Source organism: Cyprinodon tularosa, unplaced genomic scaffold (assembly GCF_016077235.1).
Source record: "Cyprinodon tularosa strain WSP-4 unplaced genomic scaffold, ASM1607723v1 ctg59, whole genome shotgun sequence".
NCBI classification, from domain to species: Eukaryota; Metazoa; Chordata; class Actinopteri; order Cyprinodontiformes; family Cyprinodontidae; genus Cyprinodon; species Cyprinodon tularosa.
The window spans coordinates 2,344,723-2,361,975 of record NW_024039329.1 but is presented as its reverse complement, the minus strand read 5'-3'; the positions used below and the strand labels follow the sequence as shown (position 1 = coordinate 2,361,975).

Here is a 17,253-nt window from a genome sequence, read left to right as displayed (position 1 = left end):
CATACAAACAATGTCTTTTCCACAGCCAAAATCAGATAAATTAGAAAATAATTTCAAAGGAGTAAATATGATAAATTCATTAAAATTAGTACAACTCCAACTGAGCAAAAAACTAAAATGGTTAAATTTGCTTCATATAAAAAATATATCCCAACCCTAAAAATGTTTGTTAGTTTATGATAATGTTCTGATTTGAGATAATCATATTGATGTAAGTGGTCTTACAGAAACATGGTTTTAACAAGAGAATTTTGTAAGCATGAATTATTCAACTCCCTCTCATTATTTAAATGTTCAGAAATTCTGTGAGGAGAAATGGCAACAATATTTCAGTCTAATTTATTGATTGGTGTAGAGCCAATTAATAAGTGATGGCTTAAATGCAACATTTATTGCTATCTGAGACTACATTCACACTGCAGGTATCAACGCTTAATTCAGATTTTATCTAAATTGTGGTCCTGAAATAACCCTCATGCACAGAAAACAATAACAAGTGGTGTCAAAACCATGATGTCAAAACCACTAGAAGTGATCCGCAGGCAAAGAAGAACAATAACATGTCAGAAGTCAATGTCTATGGATGGATTTAAAGTTGTTAAGAAGTGGAAATAGATGATACAGCAAGCAATGCAGAAAAGGAGACAGAGAAGAAAGAGAGCTAGACTATTAATTATGGTTTTTGGAGGAGGAGTGGCAGGGACATCTCCAAAGAGAAATGTGTGGGTGCGGCCTCACTGTCAACTGACCTATTAGAGTATGACCCCTCAAGTTTCTTTTGGATCAGTGTATCCACTCAAATACTGAATTCCAAAATGTTTTTGTCCCTCCACTGTAACTCTATCTATGCTGTCCTCCAAGTTTGTTGTAATTGTTTTTTCTAGTACAACGTCATACTAAATCCAATATCGGCCACCTGGTTGTCAGTCATGTTCCAAAATATCTGACCTGAATTTGATTTAAAACCACATACATATGTGGCGTAGAATAGATGTGAAACAGTCAGACTATTTGACTTGGCCTGTCTGAGACATTAAAACATCTTATCTGAGTCACTTCTGGGCAAAAAAAAATTATTTAGGCCACATACAGTATGTCTGCAGTGTGAATGTAGCCTTAGGCTCAAACTGCTTTGTTCACAATATGCATAGACCCACACATTCGCATCTTCATACTTTGGACCTCATTCTTGTATATTGTATTGATAATAAAGAAAATAACAGTATTTCCTCACAACCCTATCCTATCTGACCACTTTCTAGAAACCTTCAAATTGAATTCAAGGGAGTTCTTCTCCCCTGAAAGATCACATATCTTGAAGCAAATCAGATAATGTAGTAATACATTTTACTTTTTTACTTTTTATGTAGATACAGTAGGGTTACTTACTCTCTGGGCCTACTGTTTAAGCTGTTTTACACTTTATGCGAATTCCACCCACAAAGCAAATATTTTACCCTTACCTGCAAAATAAGTGAATTGAATTGAATTTTGTTTTAAAGTGTGCACTTTTAACTTAAAATATTACTACTGGGCTGCACAACTTAAACCCCTACTAGCATGGCTACAGAATAGTGCAGATACTCGCTGGTTGGAAATAGAGGAAAGCAGATGCTCAGTACCACTGCAAACATTACCTTTCTTAGATACCCCTGCAAAGGAAATGACAACCTGGACAAAAAATACCCTTAAAGTCTGGAAATCAATACAATCGGCTTTTAAGTTATCAAAGCAGATTTCACTTTTATCAAATATAGGATTTATAAAGACATTTACACCAAACAATTTAGATTCCGGGTTCAAAAACTGGTCTAATTATGGACTATCTCATATCCATCAATTAATTAAAGAGGGAAACTTCAAAACCTTCGAGCAGATGAAAAGTGAATTTGGTCTCCCTAAGACAGACTTCTATAGATACCTACAACTTAGAACCTTTGTAACAACACACAATAATTGGACTAAACTCCGTGAATCTGCACCCATAGAAAATTTCCTAATGGACATACAAAGGGGAAAAGGTAATAACAATGTAATTAGTAAAATATATAACCTGTTTCTGTCTATGAACGGGCATGATTCCACAAACATAAAGCTTAAATGGGAAACTGAACTGCAGGAGTCAATAACAGAGGACACATGGGAAGAAATGTGTACCGACGCACAATTAACAACAAATTCTAACACATGGAGAGAATTCAAATGGAAAGTAATAGTCCGATTTTTCAGAACGCCAACAATAACCAGTGAAATGGGCCCAACTCAACCAAGTTCATGTTGGAGAAACTGCGGGACACAGATTGCAAATCATACGCACATCTTTTGGTCCTGCCCTAAACTAAGTGTATTTTGGGAGGACATCTTTGAAGCACTTAAAGTATTTTTCAGGAGAAATGTCCCAAAAACTCCCTTGGTGGCAATTCTGGGAGAAATACCCGATGGAATAGACCGGAAGGGGGATAGATACCTGTTAAGAATCTTGCTTACAGCAGCATTGAAATGCATAACTGTCAGATGGCTGAAGCCAGAGCCTCCTACATATAACATATGGATACAAAAAGTTTGGGACATTTACATGATGGAAGGAATAACATATTCCCTAAGGTTTCAAAAAACAGTTTTTAATACAAGATGGAGCTCTGTCATACCGTTACTAACTCAGTGACACAGCTACAGGATAGCCCTTTTGCATTAGCGTATATCTTTGGTCGATGGAAAATACTATGAATGTGTGGATTGTCTTGTCTCAGGAGGGGATTCATTCAAGTGCTGTGTACCATTTTATTTTATTTTACTGTTATCTGCCTGTTGATTTCAATCTGTTGTCATGTATGCATTATTACATGTGTTAGAACACCCACTGACTCACCTTTCGATGTCTCGTGTAATATAGTGGCTTAGGTCGGTGGAGACAAAAGATTGTAACTGTGTTCATGTGTTATTAAAAATAAAAAAATAAAGTTAAAAAAAAACAAAAAAGTGTGCACTTTTTTGGTTGAGTCTGCTTAAATAGAATGCAAGGCATTATACAAACTAAGCCTAACATAAAAAAGCCTTAAGAAGAATTGAATATTGTAGATTTGGCCACTGATAGTCTACACTAGATTGAGGACATTAATTAAGGCCATATTTCCTAAAACACTGGACTTCCTTGTCCATTTATTTTCAAATAAACACATGATTTTGCTGCAGAGTCATGTAAAGGTGTATGCTAGCATACATGGTCAGGTTTGGTTGGCTGCCCCATCACATTAAATCCTTCCTGTCATCTAGTGTGACTGGTGTAACTTCTGGGCTCTTTCTCTTTATGTGTCTCTTTCTTCTTCTTCTCCAGTCACTGGTCTTCTGCTCTTGCCATCAGTGTTTTCCTTAAAAATGTTTGTGTATGTGTGTGTGTGATCCAAAGAAAGACAGAGAGTGAGATGTGCTTTTCATGCCCAGCCTGTCTCCCAGTGGAATATAGTGTAGTTGTAACACAGATTTTATTCTTTATTTTTTCCTGTTAACCTCTGCAGCAGTGCCACTTAGGATAAAATAGATAGAATTAATTTTAATGACGCTCCCTTCTACCTTTTACTCTTATTTTTTCTCTGTATTTAAATTGATTTTCATTTTTTCCAATTATGCGTTATGCTTCTTCCCACCATTACATATGTTGTATGTTAGATATAACACATATTTTATATCTGGATTATTGTACATGGAGCAATGCTGTAAATGGCCTCCTGGGGAGAAGAAAGTATTTTAGGAGAGGACCTACAGTAATTAAAGTTTAATGGAATATAATTTATAATTAACTGTATAACCTCTCTCTCTCCACCTTCCTCTAGTGAAAAAAGCCATAGAGTTGAAGTCCAGAGGCGTAAAGATGATGCCCAGTAAAGACTCCAGTCACAAAAACGCAGTGTGTAAGTATTCTAGCATCTATATATTGTGTGTGATATTTCTAACAAATATCTCTTAGACATTTTACCTTACCTCAGAATAGATCCACAAATTTGCAGACATGCAGTATACAGAAGGATTCACAAAGTGCATTCATCTTTTATGTGGCAGAGCCTGAGATTCCATCTATTTTTCAGATAAGTTGACCTTCTTTGAAAGAAGAATTAGAAGCAATTTTTTTGTTGTTTTTTTATGAGAAATATTTTTTCCTCAACTGGAAAAAACTGAATCGTTAAAATTCCTTCTTTTCAATAGCTACATACCAGCTATCAAAAACAAACAGAGCAGTTATGTGCCCTTTGATTACTTTTTACTACACAACAATGCAGTACTTATGAAGAGAAAAGAAAAAAATGTTAGACTTTAGCTTTAATTGGAAAAATACTGATGAAAGCATACCTTTATTGCCAAGTAGATTTTTTTTTTTTAAAGCTTACCTACATTTTAGATTAATACATGTTAATCCAGTGGATAATCAATGAATGCAAAGTATGCATGACATGTCACTGCTTCATTTACCTGCTCTCAGTCTGTCTTGTTGGAGTTAATGTGTTATACACCTGGGTAAGCTCCTGCAAAACCATAATAAATTTTTGTATTCAATGAGATTTAAAATGACAAGTTTTTAGAAATAACAAAATATCCAAAAGAGAAAAAAAAAAATGTTTACTCAATATTCATAGGTTGGACCATCCTCTCCTGCTTGTTTTCAACTGATTTGCCAATAAAATGCCTTTTTTAGAAGCATTTCTAAGATACCTTTATTTTTATTTTCATGTTTACACTTCTCATTGCTTGTTTTAAAGTCTATCACAAAAACTATATCAAGCTTTTTTGAAGATGAAAGAATTACTGCATCCAATAAAGTCAGACTTATCAATCCATCCTTTAGAATGCATAGATAGAATAGTTTTTTTTTTTCTTGGTCTTAGTCAAGAGAGGAATGCTACAAAACCTCAACCTAACTTTCCAAAAGACTTTGCTTTGATGTGTAAAATTTAAATATTTTGAGTTACTTGCTCAAAATATTTTTGAGTTTTATCAATTTTATAAAGGCAAAATATCAGATTGGGACTCGAAATCATTCAGATTTGAGGTTAAAAGATTGGATCGGGATCAGAGGGCTAAAATGCTGATCCGGACATCCCTAATGAAAACTCAACAGATATAAAGGGTTTAAACTCCACAGATTTCTTCAAAAACAGATTAATAGGTTTTGTAAGACACCTTACCTTGCCCCCGGAGTCTGACACTCCAGTCAACCTGGACCTTAAATGCTGAGTCTTAAATCATGTTAAGCTGGAGCTAGGAGGTGCACTGATAGGCTAGAGCAGGAGCACATGAAGAAGCGTTACTGGGCAAGCAGGAGTCTTCAAGTAGAATTAATGCATTAGCTTAATTTCAACCGAGCGAGGTTAACACAGAGAAAAGCTGCAATACAGTAAAAAAGCTTGATTCACACAAAGGTATAACAATCTTTGGTGGTCACACCACGGCAGAAGACTGTGATGCTGAATGCAGTAGACGTGCGTATGGGAAGATGGTGATCATGTAAGTTACTTACCTGTTTTTTTAAGTTCAGTCTTAGCCCAGAGGAAGGAGTAGAATCCAGCCGGAAGGTTCTTCACAGCATGTAGAGGAAGCCGCCGAGAGAGTTCCAGGAGTGAAAGCAGAGCAGAACGAGGACCAGAATGGAAATGGTGGATGGATAATCCAGCAATGGTGTCAATGCAGAAGCCAGAAGATCAGAGATCTGAAGGGATATCCAAGCCAGGGTCACAAGGCAGTTCCAAGGACGTTAGCAGGCAGAATCCAATAGAAGTCCGAAGACAGGTCAGGCAAAACAGATCATAACAGTGCCAGGCATACTCAGAAGTCCAGGAGCAGAAATAAGTCAGGATCAGGTAATCAGAAACACACAGATTAGCTAGAAAACTCTCACCTACGGCTTGAATAATCTGGCACTTATAGCTGGGACACAGCAGTTTAAATAGGAACTGGAACAGGTGGATCTGATGAGTGAAAATTAAAAATGGGTGGAGCTAGGCAGGTTGAAGAAATGCACCAATAATCCAGTTATCAGTGTCAAGATCATGACAATGTCTTTCCAAGAACAGACAAAAAGGAACATGAACTGCCTGTGATAGGCTTCCTGCGGTACGCAAAACAAGAACAAATACAATTTGTCTGCGAAAGGCTGCCTGCAGAAGGCAAAATATGAACAAACAGTAATAACACGTGAAGGCCTGAGTGCAGACAAGGACAAACAGTGATTCCCTGTGAAAGGCTGAAAGAGGTTGGCTGCTAAAGGCAGCCTGTGAAAGGTAGGGTGAAAAATGTCTATAAAGGCATGGATAATGATGAAAGCATACCTAGGCAAGCCTGCAAAGTCTTTGACTATGCGTGATTATCTGCGGCGTGTAGATTGTGGATCGGCTGATTTAGAGGTCCATTTCCTGGAGGAGAGAGTACTGGTTGCAGCAGGGGAGGGGGAAGAAATGGGGAAGATATTTCATAGAAGAGAAGTTTGGAGCGCTTAACAGAAATAAGACCTGGGCTGGGGAATGTCCCTCTGGCTGGGAGAGAAGAGGGATTGGGGCACACTGCCAGGCTGGCGCTTCAATAAATGCATTTGCTTTTTAGCTAGAGAGCAAGAGCAACTGTCAATCTAGAACTTAAATGCTTGAGTCTTGAATGATGACAGACTACAGTAAGAGCAAAGAGCTGGGCTGATAGGCTGGTGTAGGAACCTATGAAGAGTTAATTGGTTGGCAGTTTGAAGTTTTCCAATTGAGTTCAAACCTAGGCTTCATTAAAGGTATAGTGGTGGATGTTCTTTTTCCGTGTGGATCATTAAAGTAATTGGTCCTCCTAATTTTCAATTATTCTACATTTTCACTTACCGGTGGTGAGTTTCACATAGTGTAAAAATGGCAAATCTTCTTTTGGAAAGTAAGCTTGTATGAGCAATGCAAACAACAACTTTTAAACAAAGCATGCTCAAGGAGAAATGGATTTCAAGTTGGAATTGAAAAGGTTTCCTGGATGTGAAGCGAAATGTCTTCAAACTTCTTCAAGTCCTGTGGATTGTTTTTTAACTTTTTTGGAATGGCTATGACCTGAATGATTGAGAATCTTCACCAGCATAGACAAATGGCCTCATTTATTAAATGCTCTCGCATGAATTTAATAGGCATTCCCTTTCTTGACCAGGTACAGGGTTGTGCATGTGCATTCTTATTTTTAAGAAGGGCGGGCGGATCTTTTCAAAAGTTAGCTAAAACTCCTCCACTATACCTTTAATTGTTTAAAAGACAACATTTGTTTGTCTTTGCATATCTTTCTAGGTTGTTCATAGATGTGTTTTCACAGTACTAAGACTGTTGGAATATGTAATACTAAATTATTAAAATAATAATAATAATAGTGATTAAATAAAATATTATATCATATTGATATATAACCAAGACAATTTATAGTCACTGCTTTTTTTATCTTAATACCAATCTCTATGTGTAGAATGTTGGTCATCCAGGTCATAGTCCACAATCCACTAGACTTTGTTTTCCAAGTTTGAAGACTCAGCGATAGAGTTAATTCCTTCCCACTATCATAATCCTCATGGCCATGCAGGGGACCAAGACCACTCACCTGGTCAGCCAGGCCAACAATGCACCTAATGAGTCCCCCCTTTCAGGGTCATCAACCAGTATCGGGTATTGCAGGCTAACAAAGACCTTAATGACTCCACATTCCTAAGGGGCAGACCTGTTTTCTAGTTCAAATTGCATGTTTTCTAAGCTAAAACAAGGCTTCTTTTGGTCTACTCTATAAAGCTTGGAACTCAACGCTCATTCTGATATTTTGAATTGAAAACGCTTCCTTGCTGGGAAGCAAAGCATCTTCAAACTTGGAAAGCAAAGTCCAGTGGATTGTTTTTTTGTTTTTTTTGTTGTTTTTTTTGGTAGGGGTAGAATGTTTCAAATGTAAATCCTAAACCTGGATTTTACTCTGGTTTTTAGTAAAGACAGTGCCAAGAAAGGCAAAAAGAAAAACAATCTCACACAAATACACCCATCGGGATTTGCTATATGCAATAAGAACCATGTGTTGACTTTCATTGATTCTCAGTCATTTTCAACCCTAAACCCAACTATTACCAGTGTACACCTAGCCCTAACCTGACACCTTAGCCCTAAACCTAACGTTAGTGAAATAGCTATGAAATGTCCTCACTTTACAACAACCAGTCCTCAATATGATGATGTAATTTGGACACATTGCTGATATTAAATTGTTTTGTTAACCTTAACTGAAGTCAAACCTTCGTCCTAAACCTAACCAATAGAAAAGCAAAACAAAGTACCCAACTGCCTTTGGTTGAACTCTTACACTCCCACAATTTAAACATTTTATGATTATGAGTCATATTATAAAGTTTTCTTATAACCAAGAAGGAATATACTTATATTTTCCATCTAGCTGTTTTAACAGGTAAAGGAAGACTCTCTGTGAAGGAAGAATGATTAGTTCATTCAATTACCAGTATTATAACACAGTCAAGGAGTTCTGGATACTACTGTACCCATTTCCCAACAGCCTAGAGATGTGTGTAAAACAGTGTTTAGCTCTGTGGCAAGAGGTTTGTAACTATCACAGTTGTCAAAACCTTCTTGGAATGTGATCAATGTTGCCAACTCTTCAAAGGGAAAAGTCGCTATTAGCTGTCCTAACAAGGACTAGAAGGAGCTGTATGACATCATTACCTACTTTGTCCAGCATATTTCATGTTATCCAGCTATAGGATATTTGAATCCCTCCAATTGCTTTTTTAATTTGACTTTTTGTCAAAGAAGTGGAGAGAGATTTTGAGAATGCTGGAAGGTAAAATGTGAATGTGGGAATTTTAGGTGTTTTATAGAGATTTAATAGAAACAAGTACAGAAAATCCATAGAAATTGGCCATATACAGTAGGTCTCACTCCATACCAGTGGAGGGCAGAGATTCCCCATTAGTTGTTTGCCAACAGCCAAAACAAAACCTCATGAAGAAGAAAGCAGAGCAAAGAAGAAGGAGAACGAGGAATTTTATATAATGCAAGATAACTGTCAGTAAAAAAAAAAAAACTATAATCCCACTGCATTCTAGGGTGGAATAAAAAATGTGCACATGCATATTTCATTTGCAATCTAGATTTGAATAGGAAAGGTTCTCTCTCTGCTGCAGTGTGCAGGCAGACTTAACTGCATGACTACAGTAGGCAGTGAGATAGAGAGAGATTGAGGCTGGTTAAGGATCCACTCGCATCTCATTCTCTCAGGAGGACAGAGTTCCATGCTTTTATGGTTTGTTGACAAAGTCAAGGGCATTTTGTTTCCCTTTTCTTTTTTATTCGAATGTGTGTTTATATATTGTAGGAATCATGTATTTTGGTATGCCTTACTGTTTTGTTCCAATGAAAATTTAAACCACATTGCTCTGGGTATAGAGTTTGTCTGCAAGATTGAGATCAACTCCTCAGGCTAATAAGTATATGTAAGTAAGTATGTTATTGATATAATTCTTGTTAAAAAGGCTCAGAAAAAAGGCCCACCCACCATAGTTAAGTAGGAAGAAAAATACCTATTTCTTTGATCAATAATGATTAATAATATTAGGTATGTGATTATATTTTGTTTTTGAGGGAATCTTCATATAACTCAAGCAGCTAAAATACCTGTTAGGCCTTATTATGTGAATATAAGGCCTAACATTTTTGGGCACCCATTGGTCTACAATCAGTACTTCTCTAAAGCAAATAAAGACATACCCCTTTTCTGCAGTTATAACTGCTCTTTTCATCTATCATTATTATGTGGGTCTGAAAAATGTGATGATGGTGGCAATAAGCTAAGTAATCTGGGGAATCTTTAAGACTTACTTTGTCTTTATTTGACTTGACAAAGGAATGTGGCTTTAAGCATAGATTCCAAAGCTACAAAGATAGATGTACATATCGGTATAGTAAGATCACCAGAGCATATGCCAATGAAAGTAATTAAAACCTAAAAAAAAAGGAAAGTCAGGTCAACATCTGCTCTTTATCTGGTCTTTGAACACCACTTTTGGTGCAGCTTGTTTCTCCCAGTGGTGATATGATACCTCTACGGTAGAAACTTTATAGTCTTTGTGCTATATAATCATTATGGAGAATCAGAAGCTGATGGTAATGAGTTTTATCTGTCTAGAGAATCGAGTGCTTATGAATCATAATCTAAAAGACTGTCTCCAACAGCCTTTTACCTATATTAAAGCAAGGTCTATTAGATATAACGATAAGGAGAGATATATTTTTAAAATAGGCCTTCATGAAAATGTATCTAAAATTGCAATTATTAGAATCCCATGCACCCCTAAAAGATGATATACTGTAAAATCACAACAATAAAAGAAAAGGCTGAATACTAAGATGATATGTTAATATAAAAACAATTTCTTTTGTTTTTACCTTTCCTAGCAGTAACATTATCACACTTCTGTGAATGTTTCATAATTAGAGAGGTTGAAAGATTATGATTAAGGAGTTTTACTCTCTAGACAATGACCTAGAGATATAATGAATCTTCACTGTGACATTGTGATTTATAATGAGGGTCTTCTTCAGGATACTCTGGCAACATGGTGCCGCTCTGCAGTCCACTTAAACAAATGACCACTTCAAATTAAAAATTACAAGATCTGACAGCCTCGCAGTTAGTGCCTTTGCAGGAAAACCATGGAAGTTAAGTACTGCTTGGGCAATATAATATTGAAATACTGTTAAATACACATGGCTTCATAACCCTTTTCCTGAAGATTTAAGGTAAATATGCGGCACTAGACTTTATCTTCAAGGTAGATTGACCTTTTGAGGACAAGAAGGTGGAAAAGAGAGAAAAGACAGAGTAGATGAGAGGCAGCAAGAAGGCAGGCGGGAAAAGCATATGATCTTACTACACTTCATACATTGCTCTCCTCCTCCAGCAGACACCTGAATAGCACCTTGAAAGCTCTTACATTGAAAACATTTGGTGGCAAATATACACACCTACACACATACATTCTTGTCAAGCTATATGTAGTAAGGACCATGTATTGACTCCCATTAACTAACATTTTTTTCTTTCTTTGTATGCCCTAACCCTGACAAAAACCCTAAACTTAACCGTTACCAGTGCACCTAAACCTAACCCTAAATTAAACAAAACAAAATTCACAACTTAAATCCAAATCTAAGCCTAACTAAAGTACCTTAACAGGACCAGGAATATGTGCTCCCTATACAACAACTTTACAATTTGATGGTAAAATAACCCAAAATTATTCTCACTCTGATGCTCAGACAGAAACAATCACACATGTTATGACATGCTATTCCAATGGGAACTTTTCATTGACTTTCAATCATTTCCCATTTATTTCTATAGCCTAACCCAAATCCTCATCCCAAGCTTACCCATTACCATAACACATCTAAAGCTTAACTTAAACTCCATTAACACCCTAGTCCTATAACTAATCCCCAATCCAAGAAGAGAATCTATCCTAATGGAGATCAGTCTACTGGTCCCCACAAATACCTGCAGGTTCCCACCAAGTAGCAAATGCCTGGTAAAGTTTCCTTTCTCTGTGCCCACACAGTAACACATACTAGGCCATATACATGCACAAACATACTCTTCTATATTCTTCTTCCATTTATCACTTTTCAATTGTCAGCTTCTTTTTTTTCCTCAGTAGCCAGTCTTTGAGCTTATTTTCTAAAGTATAACTTCACCTTGATTCCTTTTCCCAGAAACAGTGATTAAAGTATGGTGAAATAAAAATTGTGTTGTTTGGTTTTTAGATGTTTAAATTAACAAAAAATATATTTATAAAACAGACCAATCTGCAACTGTATTAGTTTAATCTGCTCAGTGGCTTGTTATAACAAATAGTGTTAAAATGCTAGCAAAATGGGAAAAGAATGGAATGTATATTATTAAGACAGCATAGTTGTTTGGCAGCAACTGTGGAAATAAAAATTACTTTTTGATTGCAGGATGTTAGAGGAGAAAAGGCTAATGTGTTTGAGATTAAAGGAAGAAAACAGTAGCTAATACAAATCCAGTGATTGCAACTAAGGTATGCAATATACCATTTCTAAATTTGCATGTTGAATCTTGAAGCAGATGGATTAATGTAGTAGCAGATCATAAAGATGTATATTCACTAAACAGGCCTTTAACTTGATCTGCTTTTATTAAAAGGTATACGCTTGGTTGTTGTACTTATGCAGACTTCCATTCAAAGGTTGTGATCTCTAAAAAAACAAACTTGGCATGAACATGTGCAATCCCTTATGCAAAATCTGGTACTTATATTTTGGAGGGAGGGGAAACTGGTGACACTGATGGTGAATTTAAGCCAGACTGCATTATAATTTCTCTCAGTTGTGGATTTTCTTGAAACTTAAATCATAGATTGACTTTATCGAATCTGAGTCAGCTTTGTGATATTTGCTGGCATTGTCACATCCTGTCACAAATTTAAAAAGCTAGCCTAAATTCAAAATCACAGCCTGCACATATTCAAATTTTATTTAACCATTATATTCCTTTCTCCCCATGGGAGGACACTTCCATTGCAAGCTTGCTGGATGACAGTGAAATAGCACATGGCCCCATCATGGACTCTTTCACAAACTGATGCCAGGAAGCCATGCTGGAACTGAATGTCACTAAAACAAATGCATATTGATTTCAGGCACAAGACCTGCAACCCCTCCACAACCATCATAAATGGGCAAGACATTGAAATTGTTTACCAGTATAAATATCTTGGGTCTATTATAGATGACAAATTTACTTTCAACAGCAACACAGACATGCTGTGTAAGAAAGGGCAGCAGCGCTTATACTACCTCAGAAAGCTAGCCAGATTTCAGGTTGACAATACTCTGATGAGCAGTTCTATAGATATTCCTCAAAATGAATATATGAGAGATGAAGAATTTGACGCCTGTTCAGATGGAACACTGGATGACAATTATGATTTCCCTAAAGCAAAGGACAATAAAACAGATGGTAATGTTGACCCACACTTAATAAAATATATAAACTACAAACAATATCTGCCCTGAGTTTTTCATATTTTTGAAATTTCATGCAAATCTCTAAAACAGTGGTGACCAAATTCAGTCCTAATGGCTGCTAACTGCCACGTTGCAGCAACACTGGATTACAAAGCTAAGCTGAGCCAAAATGAACAAGTAGCTTAGCCTGGGTGCCATTCCGAACTTAGTCCCGCCCACAACGTTTGAGGTCGGGAAGTTCGGTCTGGCATTGCTCAATAGTGGCGCGAGTATGCTCGCACAATATCTGGCGGGCCAATCAAATTGTCAGGGCGGGCTTTATACAATGATGGACAGATGATCAACAGTAACGTAATCAACCACGTCACCAAAGCGCGCTTGGGTGACAACAACAATGGCTTCCGCTGAAGAGTTGAGGTGTGTAGATTCTGCTATTAGGTCTGTTCTAGAAGATATCGACAGCAAATTAATTTTAAAAGAGGAACAAAGAAATGCGATCAAGGCTCATCTTCCTATTCTAGGCGTGCAACTGCACGCTTTGATTTTTGTTGACAAAAACTATGACTTGCTTAACATACGTCACACACTCCGTTGCTCTTATTGGTTGTAGGTCTATCCAATTGAGTGCAGAGGCATTTTTTTTTCCTGGTTCGTTCGAAACGCGCCCCATAATCACAGCTCTATGGAGCAGTATCAGACTCATATTCTGACTAGAATTGAGTAGGACTATGTCAGGCTACAAGTAACTAGCAGCTTCCTAGAAATGTAGTGGAGTAGAAAGTACAATATTTGACTTTGAAATATACAGGACTGAACATTATAGGTACCCCCCCGCCGCCCCATAACATATGGTACTATATTCAGCATTTGTACAATAATGATCATATTATCTGATGCATTCAATCAACATATAAACTTGTACAAAATAAAAAAAAATCTTAAAATACCCATTTAGTGTGCTGCCATCTGCAGACGTAAAAAACTCACTGACGCTTGTCCATCTCGGTTTTTTTTAACAAGTCATAGTACATCATCATAAGCCACTGAGAATCTACGTAAGCTGTTTTCTTCTTATTCCATAATAGCTGTGCTGTATATAGTGAGTTACAAAATGATTTAAACAAGTTAAGTTGTACTTCATCGCAACATGGCTTCTGAATGAAGAGTACAGAACTGATCAGAAATTGTATAATGTTCCTTATTTGTTGGTGGTAAGACAGACATTTTAAAAGCGCTTGTTTGTGTTCATATCTTAAGAAAAAATGTATAATGACTGTTAACTATAAGGCTAATAAAAAAACATTATTTTTGTTTTCCTGGAAGTACACCTAGAAGTACTGTACTTCTAGGTGTGCCACACCTAGAAGCCCTATAGATGTGTGCAGTGCAGGAGTTTTTTGCTAAAGCTAATCAACAATAAATCCTTTTGTGCAACATCAGGTCACCTAGCATAAATTTAACAATGCCAAAAAAAATAATCGAATATGTTGCGTATTTTAAAACGCCTTTTGGTGCAATGGTTAAATGATGTTGCTGAGGCTAATTCAGTATACTATTCCTTCATCAATCATAAAAGCAGCCTCACTATAGCTCATATTAGCATCATATTTTCTCTACTCATTTCCACCTTCGTAACATCGCTGCCATTTTGGTCAATGTCTAGGTTACTGTAATGGCCTGCTCTTTGGTTCACCGCATACAACCCTCTATAAATATCAACAGTTTTAAAACTAAGCAGCCCATGTCATCTCCAAACCTTCATCTAGACAACAAATCACTTACGCCTTGCAGTACCTCAACTGGATCCCCATCCATTTCTGTGTTGAATGAAACTAGTTTTTTTGAGCAAGAAACTATTGTGCAGAGCGGCATAAAGAACAGCTACAGTATACAGCATAAAATATTTTGTCCAGTATGCCAGGATGCTGCATGCCAGGTTGAAAAAAAGGAAAATCACTTTTTAAAATCCAAAACATCTTAAAATCAGCAAGGCACCGGTCCTCTTGCTCTAAATTCCTGTTGGCCTGTCGCCAAGTCTGCTCTGTGATATCTGCAGTACGCTTCTTCCTCCTTAACTGACTCACAACTGATCTCCCCATCTCTCTCCCACGTTGTACCATGCATTCTTCGTCCCAAAACAATTGAAAAGGGACATAGACACCAGTTTCGTCCTACTACAGTTCATTTATGGCACGTTATCCATGGACAGCTTAAAGGAATAGTACACCCAAAACATGATTAGCCTTCATTTTCTACTCACCTCCATGCTGAACAACACTCTGGAGTACTTTTTTGATATCTCAAATGCATCTGGAGATCTGGGAGGCTTCTTGCTGTCTGCTGACATTCAAATAATGGAGGTCCATGGCGCCCGAGACAGAAAGGTCCATAAAAGTCCACAAAAACGTGTCAATATTCCTCCATACTGCTCGTCCAATGTAATCCAAGTGTCCTGAGTGGGTAGCATCCAGAATTTACTCGAAACGAAGTCATTTAGAATGTTTTTAGAGCATAAACAGTAGTGTATAGGATTTCCTAATAGCGCCCCCATGCGCGCTCACGATTCTACGGAAGCCGGCAGACCAAACCGGAAGGAAGTGCGCATTCAGCGTCTGGTCTGCCGATAATGCAAGCGTAGAAGAAGAAATGTGCTGTTTACCTGTGCAAAGAAAGAAACAACGAAAGAAAAATGTCTGAGGACTTCAGTGTTGAGGAAGAGCATGAGTTCTTTGCCGAGCTGAATTCGCTGGTTTGGTCTGCCGGCTTCCGTAGAATCGTGAGCGCGCATGGGGGCGCTATTAGGAAATCCTATACACTACTGTTTAGGCTCTAAAACGTTCTAAATGACTTCGTTTCGAGTAAATTCTGGATGCTACCCACTCAGGACACTTGGATTACATTGGACGAGCAGTATGGAGGAATATTGACAAGTTTTTGTGGACTTTTGTGGACCTTTCTGTCTCGGGCGCCATAGACCTCCATTATTTGAATGTCAGCAGACAGCAAGAAGTCTCCCAGATCTCCAGATGCATTTGAGATATCAAAAAAGTACTCCAGAGTGTTGTTCAGCATGGAGGTGAGTAGAAAATGAAGGCTAATCATGTTTTGGGTGTACTATTCCTTTAAGCGTGCTGCTAGTTGCGTTTCCCGATTGCCTCTCAGTATGTGCAGAATGCTACCCACAGAGGTTGCCCCTCTGCCCTGATCATCTGTGTTGGGCTGTCTGTCAGATTCACTGCTGGCATGTCAGTTCCACTGGACCCAATGTTTCCTTGGGGAGTGCATGCATCCGAAACAGTCGTATCACTCTCAAGCCAGTATTTCCTCTCTATTGCTTCCTAGTCTCAGTTCCTTTTATGTGGGGAATAATGAGGACAAGATTGCTTTTACCCCACGTTTAATGAGAGGAAGACCCACAATGTTCAGAGACATAACTTGAATCGGAACAAAGGGTTTAAAAAAAAGAAAAATTTATGAAAATGAAAATCAGAGATTTCTTTTCGACTATGCTTCATCAGAATGATAAAAAAAAATAAACCCATGAAACAGACCTGGACAAAAATTATAGAACCCAAAACTTAATATTTTGTTGCACAATCTTTGGAGGTAATTACTGTAATCAAACATCTTCTGTAACTGTCAAACTTCTGCTTATCTTAGCAGGTATTTTGCCCCACTTCTCATGAGCAATAGATTTAGGTGTGAAAAGTGCATTTTCCAGATGGTATGTTTTAGCTCCTTCCATAGATGCTCAGTAGGATTCAGGTCAGGAATCATAAAAAAAAAAAAAAACACTTCAGAGTAGGACAATGTTTTCCTCTTAGTCATTCTTGGGTGTTTTGGGTCATTATCCTGTTGTAAAACCCATGGCCTGCAACTGTGACCAAGCTTTCTGACACTGTGCAGCACATTCTTTTTCTCTAGAATCCTATGCTATTCTGGAGATTTCATTGTACTCTGCAGAGATTTAAGGACCCCAGTGCCAGATGAAGCAAGATAACCCCAGAACATAACCAAGCCTCATCCATGTTTTTAGAGCTGGGACAATGTTTTTTTGTTGATAAGTTTTATTTTTTCTTTCTATGAACTAACAAGTGATGTATCTTTGCAAAAAATTTAATGTTTGTCTTATCTGTCCAGAACATTCTCCCAGAGGCCTTGTGGGATGTCGACATGTAGCTCAAACAACAACAGATGGTGCAATCTGACACTGATG

The 17,253-nt window shown here is 37.4% G+C and overlaps 1 protein-coding gene across 1 annotated transcript in view; it reads left to right on the top strand.

Moving 5' to 3' along the window:
• LOC119797587 (CUB and sushi domain-containing protein 1-like) overlaps nucleotides 1–17,253 on the top strand; it is a 404,138-nt gene that overhangs the window by 134,514 nt on the left and 252,371 nt on the right. The window contains exon 5 of the mRNA XM_038306729.1: nucleotides 3,831–3,908. Coding sequence (XP_038162657.1) covers nucleotides 3,831–3,908 — 78 coding nt within the window. The remainder of the gene's footprint in view (nucleotides 1–3,830; nucleotides 3,909–17,253) is intronic.